General features: G+C 43.5%; 1 protein-coding gene across 1 annotated transcript; it reads right to left on the minus strand.

The window, feature by feature from the left end:
• Window positions 1-849: 849 nt before the first annotated feature.
• Window positions 850-9,605, minus strand: LOC104950198 (uncharacterized; the record flags this gene model as incomplete). The annotated part of the gene is made up of 5 exons (XM_010776684.1): window positions 9,318-9,605; window positions 4,362-4,517; window positions 2,664-3,126; window positions 1,470-1,649; window positions 850-1,235 (listed from the first exon to the last, which is right to left on the minus strand). Coding segments are annotated over exons 1-5 (1,473 nt in total), but the record flags the coding sequence as incomplete, so codon positions are not given.
• Between the last annotated feature and the right edge of the window lie 849 nt (window positions 9,606-10,454).

Raw genomic sequence — 10,454 nt, forward strand, 5'->3', positions numbered from 1 at the left:
GGTTAGTACTGAAAAGCGTTGAGTGACCCTCAAATAATTATTGATCGAGAATATTATTGAGCTGAATCTGTTTTTAAGAACTCTGCACTCAGTGTTAGACTACAGAGCTTTAAACTGTGATCTGTCAGTCACATGTCCAGCTGAGCCTGATATTCACAAATGTGCACTGTGCATCCACTAACCTTCTGTTTCTGTTTAAAGAACAGCTTTGCTAGAGCAGTTCAGTCCAGCTTGTTAGAGGTATTATTGTACACTTCACACTTGACCAGAAAGCTTTTTTTAATTGAAATCGGCACACTTGTTGATGCTAAGCTAACAGCTTCTCTCACCAATGACTGCTGATTTCAAAAGAAATCAGCAGTCATTGGTGAGAGAAGCTGTTAGCTTAGCATCAACAAGTGTGCCGATTTCAATTAAAAAAAGCTTTCTGGTCAAGTGTGAAGTGTACAANAACTCTCTCTCTCTTTCTCAAACACAGGCATACACACACACACACACACACACACACACACACACACACACACACACACACACACACACACACACACACACACTTTGTGGTTGTATTACTAACAACTGTGGTTGTTTTGTGTCTAACTTTATTGAATCATAATATATCAGGTATGGAAATAAAATGCAGATGCTCTGTCTTGATAGGCTTGTTTTGAGCCTTGAGCTGATTTCGGCAATGCCTTTTGTGATAACTTAGATGTAGATATCAAAACCCAAATGGCACTGGGAACTTTGACAAGTTACATAGTGTTTCCTTTTAGGGCATTGTAATAGTCAGTGAATTTCTAGAAGACAACGCTTTTTCAAAGTTTATAAAGGTGAAAAACACAATCTTACCAATATCCCCACAGAGAGGTCACTGAGTGGGACTGAATCTCCACCCCTAACAGAAATTGGGTTTCTGTCTTTATCTGCTTCGCCCACAGTAAGTGAATCATCACAAATGGCTAAAGCATGGGGGTGGCACTGGGAAGTGATGAGCTGAGAGAAGAATCCATGCAGGGGGGGGGCGGCCGTGCAGCTGGCCGGCTGCTCTGCTCGGAGGCGCTCAGGGGACGGCTCAGACTCAACAGAAGGATCAGGGCTGACTTCAGACTCCTCCCCCCTGCTGTGTGGCCGTCCTTCAGTACAGCTAGGCACATGGTGGTCAGGTAGGTGAAAGGTCATGGAGGGGTCTGCTGTCTCGTTGTGGGGGACCTCCGCCAGTAGCGGGTGGAATGAGTCTGAACCAGATGGGGATGAACATGGGGATGAACATGAAGATGAAGCACATAGTTTCTTACTGGGTAAGACAAGTCATGCAAATATAAGAAGGCTGACACATTTAGTTTCCTAAATCAAACTTTAACTCGGCTGAAGTTAAATATTGTGCATGGTTGTAATATACTCCCCTTGATATAACCATCATAAGGTCATTTTAGAATTGGCTGTAATGACTTGAATGGTGTAAAGCTCACCTACAGTCCTCTCTGGACCCCGGTCTGGTGGTGATGCTGCCTGTATGAGCAGGGTCTGCTGCAGTGGACTCACACCTGGGGGAGAGGCGCTGTGGGGCCAGGCTTCAGGAGGAAACACTGTGTAAGACGGCGGCACACTGGCCTCAGTTGAGACACCAAGATCAGCGTGGGTTCGTTCATCTGCAAAACATTATCAGATGAGATGATGAACACTCTAAACCTCTTCTCCTACTTTGAAAAAGTGGATAAGCAGACAAACAGTACATTAAAACACTTTGTAATCTCCTGCTGCCACCAAAGCTTCAGTCAGATGAGAGGACGACTATACTTCTGAATGCACGTTCATACATTAAGCTTATAGAACGTCCTCTTTAAAGATACATGTTATTTGTATGAAGGCAGAATTATGAACATCCAGACTGACAGTGTAAAGGGCAGAGTAACTAAGAGCCTCTGAGCAACAGTTCAATAAGAACAGAAGAAATCAGCAGTCATTGGTGAGAGAAGCTGTTAGCTTAGCATCAACATGTGTGCCGATTTAAATTAAAAAAAGCTTTCTGGTCCAGTGTCAAGCGTACAATAATACCTCTAACAAGCTGGACTGAACTGCTCTAGCAAAGCCTTTCTTTAAACAGAAACAGAATTTTAGTGGATGTACAGCTGGACATGTGACTGACAGATCACAGTTTAAAGAGTGCAGAGGGCTCTGAGAGAAACTCAATATTTAGAGTCCAATCTAAACTTAGTGATTTAATATTGATAGCTAGTCACTAACAATTCATGTCACACTGTGGGGAAATCATCTAAGATCAAAGATGTAATCATTTCATTCTCCTCTTAAGAAAATCAATGATGTTATCTCTGTTCAAATGTAATGAATAAAACAAGAAAAAGTGTAAAGAGATTCCAAACTTTTGAACATCAATGTATTTTCTGATTGTGATCACTTCATGCTGCTATCACCCGGTATAGAGCAATTCACTTTATTTGGACTCAAGTGCATTTCATCCTAAAGAGCTGTGTGAATAGATGTTTGAGTGCCAGCAAACATACAGACTACCATCAGTACACGTTTAACCATGGAACAGTGTACAATACAATAACTGCAAAAAGATGAGAAATGGTTGTCAGGAAATTATTCAAGTTTACCAGTAGAAGGTTGGAGTCTGTTTATTATGAAGTCTCTCCTTTTACCTGAGCTGGCTCCCTGCCGGCCTGCTGACTCGTCCAGTTCCCCGACCAGCGGCCTCATTCCGCTCCACTCCGGACCCTCCTCCGACCACGCGGCCGACTGCTCCAAACCGACTGCACGGCCCATCAGCTGACCTGCATAAAAGTTCTGCCCACCACTCAGCCAATGAGAGCTGGACTGATGGGACAGTCGCCCAATCATCCGGCTCAGAGTGGAGTCCCAGCCGCCGTGATCAAAGCTTGTCGAGATCGGACCAGGTAGCTGACCAATCATGGAAGAGTGAGCCGATGGTTGACCTACCAGCTGCTCCATGGCCGAGTCCATGTGGTCAGCAGCGAGACAGGATGACTGGTCCGTCAGCTGGCCAATCAGAGGTCTGAAGGAGTCCTGCTCGTGGTCCTCAGCTGGTGACGGCTCCTCGCCTGACAGCGGCTCCAGGACTGGAGGGACTGCAGTGTGGCATTCCTGGGGCAAAAACAAATCATGTGAAAAAAAGAAAATCAAAGATTTTAACTGACTTTCATTCATAATGTGCAGTGGTGTAAGAAGAACTAAGGGTTATACACATTTTGATACGTTCTTATGGAAAACATTTTTTAAAATGACTCCACGGTACAGGCGAACCACAGGGGTTTATAGTAACTTGAAGTGTATGACTTCTGCAATCACAGATTCAGGAGTAAAGTATTATATTTGAATGCCTTGCATTAAAAACAAGGTGAATGGAATGGGTTGGACTTAAGAGGAAAACATGTAATCCCAACAAGTCCTGCATTATAACTTTTAAAAGGTCACCTATCATGCAAAATCCTCTTCTTCATCAACATGTGTCCCCTTTTCTCCATGTCTCTTCTACATCAACATGTGTCCCCTCTTCTTCATGTCTCTTCTACATCAACATGTGTCCCCTCTTCTTCATGTCTCTTCTACATCAACATGTGTCCCCTCTCCTTCAAAGAGACTCTGAAAGTTTCAGGAACAAAGATTCTCTCTCTTTTTTATCCATTTCTATAAAAACCTGTCTGAAAATGAGCTGATCAGATCTTGGCCACTTGAGGATGTCATAACGATGTTTTGTCTTGGGTAACCCCCCCCTTATCACCTGAATCTCCTCCTAGAGCACCATTGAGTTCTTTGTAACCAAATGTCTCTCAGAGGGGCGTGGGGAGGGGCTCCTTATTTTCATCTAAATTAACAGACAGAGAATCAGCACTTTGGAAACAGGGCTGAAACAGAGGGGATTATGTGTAATGCTGCAATGATCTGTTTGGGGTTTGGAGCAAAATACTTCTGAGACATGTGTTGTATATATCTGAGAGCTATAATATATTAATGAAAAACAGTATAAGTTTGGGGGTTTTGGAGCAAAAATACTTCTGAGACATGTGTGTATATTATCGGAGAGCTATAATATATTAATGAAAAAACAGTATAATGGAGACCTTTAAGTTACAAATTACAAAATGTCAAATTTGATAAAAACACAATTTAATGTTAAAAAAAGTAAAAGATGTAACTGTGTACAACGGGCTTAAACCATGAAAAGGAATCCCCTCAGATCAGCCCCTCACTGTCCAAGCAACTCAGAGAAGTTACAGGTGGCCCCTTTAAGGTCACAAAAAAACAAACACAAAAAGCCCGTCGAGAGCCAGAGTTTGGTCTGTCCTCTCTAGTCTACTGTAAGAATGTGAGTCACTGACCAGGCCCCTCCTCTGTGCTGCTGCCCAATCTGAGGGAAAGAGACTGAGGGGAAGGTGGGAGCTCTCACTCCGCCCTCTCCTCTCCGGAACTCCAAGCAAAGACTGCTGGGAAGACTGAAGAGCCGAATTCCGTCCACATATGGAGCCTTCCACTGTCTGAAGACCAACAAAGGACGACGGATAAAACTATTCAAGCATGCTGCAATCTTCTGATTGACCTTTTTGGACTGTTTTTCAAAGGGTGTTTTGTTTACAGTACCTGTGGTTTCTGCCAACAGTGCTGAGGGAAGATGTTTCAGCTCCCGTGTGTTATTTGTCTATGATGTGCTGGATGCTGGCTGTTCAATTAAAGAGAGGAGCCTACAGAAAGGCCAGGACGGTCTGCAGGGGAAGGCTGTCCCTAAAGCAGCAGACGCTCTGAACAGGTGGCGAGAACACATGGAGGCGAATTCTGCTCCACGCTCCGGTTCTACACACACGTCTGAGCAGCGGGCATTCATTCTAAAGAAAGAAGTGGGAAGAGGAAAAGAAGGAGAACAGATTTACGCCTCATAACAAGTTATAAAACACAACATCATTCATTTCACAAGTTTAAACTTAGAATGACAGGTATAATCATGAGCCATAAAAGAGAAGATGTGAAATGGGAACACCCCAATTAAGCCTTAGGAAGCCTTGAGAACAGGTTCCAGCTGTAACACATTAATTATTCAATTATAATTCAATTTTCAATCATGGAATTTGAGAATAGTTCACCGGATTTATCCGAAACAATTACAAACCAAAATCATATGCCACAACTGCATTTCAGAAGGGAAGCTAAATTGTGAAGTCACAGCCCATCAGGCTTCCAAAAACTAATCTCTGACATTCCGCTGGAACACTTTTTAAAAGACAACGAGGACATTGTAAATCCTCTGCAGATTTCAACACTAGAGCTTTTGTACATTAAGATTGGCGCTTTTGTTTCTGCATAAAATTCCTTATTTCCTAGTTCGCCATGCAAGGGTTAAGAAGTTTGGGAATAGGTTAACACGGGTCCTATTGGTTTTTAGCACATTTTCCTTCACTTATTACATGAAACAGCAGTGTTTTCCCCATACATTTTATTTATGGCGGGCCGCCAACAATACAAAATGATTCTTAAAAGAAAAAAAATAAAAATTTTTTTTATTTTTTTTTTTGCGGTCTAAAGGGATTAGGAGGTTGGGCGAATGATCGGAAAGTTGCGGTTTTTCAAATTCCTTGCGCTGAACACCACTACTAGTGTGGGCCCTTGAAGCCAAGGCAAAAACTTAGCCCGTGGTTTACTCGCAGGAGAAATGTCCCTGTATTTGGTCAATCTGTGACAAGGTCGCTGTGAAAAATAGGCGTTCTTTGCTAATTGTGTACAATTATAATTTTTTTTGGCAAATAACCACGATCCTCAACGCGTGTTTTCACTCATTACAACGCAACACAGAGCAACAAGAAAACGTTGGGGGAGGGGGGGGTTTGCGGTTGCAACCCACAATCAGAAAAATCAATTTCCGTGGGGAAAACACGAACAGGGCATTGTGGGATAGATATGCAATTCAGAGAGCAAAGCAAGCCAGCCCACTGGTTGTGTGTACATGCGAGAGCGCATAACCCCTGGACGGCGCAGCAAGCTCATACACCTTTTATTTATTGCTTTCATAAAATTTGGAACTGAAAAACCCCAAGCCAAGATTTCTCTTAAAGTTGGATAAAAGAGCCAGAAACAGAATCTTTCTAGTAGCCAATTTCAATTTCTTTTCATCTTTTCCATCCAGATTTTTTCTAAATAGATTTTGGCAAAGAGGTAAAAAACCCCTCAATTAAAACATGAACAAAAGAACCCTCACCACGTGCTTTTCTGTTTCCTGCTCAGGGTTTCGGTGGAAGATGTTAAAGCTTCCTCGTGGAGATTTGTGGTGGAGGAGAAAAGGCAGTTCAGAACAGGAAAGGCCCTAATTTTGCAGCCGAACAAAAATCATAAGCCACCCAAAATGAAATGTTTAAAAGTCGATCCAACCAGGACTGAAAACCCACAACAACAGCACACAAGCACCTCACTGAGCTCAGTTCAAGTGTAAAACCTCATGAAACCCCCCCCCTCACATACAATTCTTGGTTTGGGTTCATTGTTACATCATCGTCACAAACCAGAACAACACATTCCACACACGCTTGAAACACGTATAGTTTGAAGATTCTTTGCTCGATTTGTAATAAAATAATCAGTGAGGTTGGTTTTCAAAGTATTCAAGATCCATTAACTGAAATCATGTACGCATACTCCATTAACGCAAAAAAGAGCCCTGTTTTTTAGTGGGGGTTTTCCAATAAGCAGCTTTTAAACTGAGTCATTTTTACACTCCCAAAACTAATTTTTTTGAAGAATATATGTGGGGCTTTGAGTTTCCCCATTTCAAAGCAACGTACGTCCGTCGAAATTAATGAATTTTGGTAATGTTTGGGTGTAAGACACATACATATAAAAACCACACCGAGCTTCCAGCTCAAGTGGAAACCATCAAAAAAAAAAAAAAAAAAAATAATGACATTTTAATATTAATTACAAATATGTTTGTGTTTTGATTTACACACACACACACAGACACACACACACACACACAAACACACACACACACGACACAAAACACACACAACACAACAACACACACAACAAACACACACAACAACACACACTATTCTAGGCCGGTGTTTAAGAAGGGTATTCAGCCATCAGTAGAGCAGGCCTCCTCATTATGAGAAAAAGGCCTGATTCAATTTTTTTCCCATTAACACAGAACCGAGAGTTTTAACAATGATTCAACTTTGTTTAAAAACAGAATCTAATTATCAGGATTATTTGCATTAAAATGTTTTCGGCCACTGCGTAACCAGAAATGTACAGCGTGAACAAAGTTTACCTAACCTATATTTTAGTGAAAAGACACCATACATGCACAACAGACTCACTGAAGCTCAAAGGTTTTCGAAGTGTTAGTAAAACGCATGCATTAACATGTATAAATCACACTTAGGTTGCAAAGAATTTTTTTCCCAATCAATTCTGCTTCAAGAATAAGGGAACACACCAGACCCACACAAATGTGTCGACAACCTTGCAATTCTCATACACCATTCACTAAAATAGAACACACACAGGACACAGAAAAAGAGAAGCTCTCCGCAATAACACTTTGCTGGGCAGAGCGCCAGGCACAAATGTGCGGACATTTGTCGTCATTTGGACCACCAACGTGTGAACCCTCCCAGAAGTAATTTTTTGGCAGAACCAAACACTGTACACTATGAAAATTAAATTTGATAATGTTTTTTTTTTTTAGACATTTCTGTAAATTGCGCAGTTAACACATATTATTTTAAGGACTGTTCTATAAATTTTGTCTAATAAGATTGTTACAAACACACGGGCACTGCTTTCCACGCATATGGCGAGAGAGCAAACGCTCTTTCTCCTTTGTCACTCTCATCAGTCCTTGGTTTTTGTCCAAGGTTTTGCCACTTAGGGGAATGACTTTTGTTCTAAGAGGAGAAACAGCAGTTTTTCTGAAACTGAGTTTTGTCTGCAGTGCCTGGTTTTTACCTTCTTGTGGGACCTTGCAGCTTGTGATTTCCCAAGGACCTAGAGAATCGCTCCTATTCACCAGAAGTCAGAGGAACCGCGAGGAGAATGATCTCAGCGATAGGAAATCTGGAAAACGAGAAGTTGCCAAAACCAAAGGAAGGACAGATATTTCATTTTTGGCCCTTTATGTTTTCCTTTTTTCATTCGCAAATTATGTTATCACATTTATTTTATTTTACCGTCTTACATAAGAAACTCTGAGGATTTCTGGAAGATACCCCACCACAGCCATCTCCTTCCAGAGGACATGGCTTGGATGTTGGACAGAGCGTGTTTTTTCAGGGCTTTTGCGGCAGTCGCTGCCACTGCCCCTTTGTTTCAAAGACCAACGAACGCTTTCAATAGTTCCTCCGCAGATCCCAGCCCGCAGAGAGTGGTTGAAAGAGCGCTGGTACACTACTCTTCAGGAACCTGGGGAAAACATCGAGAGCGAGAGCCCAATTCAACCAGTTATTCACTCTCCCATAGCTGTTTAAGCGCTGTTTTTGGCAAAACGTAAGGAACCAGTGGTCCACTTTCCTGCTGTTTGAAGCTGACTTTGGGATTTGGGCTGGTGTTTGGGTTTTTTTCTGGAACTTGGGACCGCTCCAACTCTTGACTTAAGCACTTAAAAAGCCCATGTTGGTTTCAGCTTCATCATCTCCATGAAATGGCCCTCAACCGACAACGGGTCCACAAGGGGGGCCTTTTTTTGCCCCCTTTGCCTCCGAGGAGGAAGGGAGAAAGTTTTTTCCTGAAGGGGGGGGCCATGCCTGGGGGGACAAAGGGCATCCCACTCCTGGAAGCCATTGGAGAAAGGGTCCTTCAAGGTTTTGGAAATTAAGTTTCCCTCCCCGTTTTAGTTCCTCCCTAAAGCTCTCCAGCAAGGGAAGGGCAAAGTTTTACTTTGGAGAACGGTCCCTGCCTGAATGCTCCCCTGATAAAATCCCAAAATTCCCTCTGGCAAGCCTTCCTTTTGGGAGAGTTGGCCGTGGGGCCGGAAAGGAACCAAGGCAAATTCAGGAACAGTTTGTCCTTCCCAAAAACCCCACCACACCATAAAGCCTTGGAAATCTTCCAATGCCAACTTTCAGTTTAATTTCACCCTCAATCCATCCAGAAAACAGCCAACTTTGTTGTTTTAATGTTTATTTGTTGGGTTAAAATTAAACTAAAATGAAAATGTTCTGGCTTACTTTGCCAAACATAAAAAAGCATGGAAAAAGTTCCGTCACCTTTAACTGTTTTTCTTCAAGTTTGGAATGAAAGAAAAAAAAAGCCCCATTTGCCAAACGTCTCCCTTTCCGCCTCATCCTTGCCTCCATCTCAACTTCCCTTGTTTTTTTGTCGCTTCTCCTCCCTGCCTGGCCCTCTGCTGAAGGGCCACCCCTCCTCGCCCCAGCAGCCCGAGCCGTCTCTGGACTCCGCCCCAGCTTCTTGCTTCCCCATGGGACCCTCTGCCAGCCCTGCTTCTTCCGGACCTCTGCAGGCCTCTCGTCTTCTTTTGAATCCTTGCCACCGGCCCTTGCTCTTCTTTTGGGAAAATCTTCCTTTCGTGCTCTTTTGGAACGTTTCCCCCTGCACCTCTGGTTTCCTGCCGCTTCCATCCCTGTCGTTCCCCCTTTTGTTGGAAAGCTCAGGGACCCCGGTTCCCCGGTGCGAACAATGTGGCCGGTCACAGGCCCTAACCAAAGTTTTTTCCTGGGAAAACTGGAGCCCAAGAAAGGGTCCACCAGATAGGTGGGATGGAAAATTGGGACTTACTGCCTTTGGATTGAAAGTCAGAGGTGGCTTGCCAAGTTCGAGGCTGGCTGAAGAAAACGGTTGTTTGCTATCCACTTCTTCTTGTTGGGGAAGATGCCCCTTTGTTTTGACTCTCTCCATGATTTGTTGTTCCTTGTTTCCAAGCCCAGGCAAGTTGAAAAACTCTTGGGTTCCTGGAATTGGCCCCTCCGAAATTAACAACTTCATCTGGCACCAACTTGGGAAGGCAGAGCCTCAATTGAAGCTAGGAAGGTTCTTGTAAGGAAAAGCAAACCATTGTACGAACCCTTCTCTGTTTGGGGAACCTTTCCCCACAGGGGGTCTTGGTGGCTTTTTTGGCCGTGGATGATTGCCCCTTGGCGAAGGGCCCGGAAAGGGTTTGGTTTAGGGAGCCTTTTGAAGAAGGACCTGGAAGGGAATGCCACCAAAAGAAAACCCGAACACGGTGGCCCCCGGAAGGGGGGGGGAAAGAGGGCCTGGGAGGCACGCCACGGGAGTAAAAGAATTTGTGGGTTCATGGTTGTTTAGCGAATCCCGTTAGAGCTTCGCTGGACTCTAGGCGCTTTGGACGGGCCCAATCCACCTTGAACCCCCCTTTTGGTAAGGCCTGAAAATTCAAAAGAACCCGTTCAAGCCTTATTTTATTAGAAGCAATTTCTTCCGAGGTTGCAACAAGACCTAATTAAGAAGCT

The sequence above is a fragment of the Notothenia coriiceps genome, unplaced genomic scaffold, assembly GCF_000735185.1.
Source record: "Notothenia coriiceps isolate Sejong01 unplaced genomic scaffold, NC01 NC01_scaffold00017185, whole genome shotgun sequence".
In the NCBI taxonomy this organism is placed as follows: domain Eukaryota; kingdom Metazoa; phylum Chordata; class Actinopteri; order Perciformes; family Nototheniidae; genus Notothenia; species Notothenia coriiceps.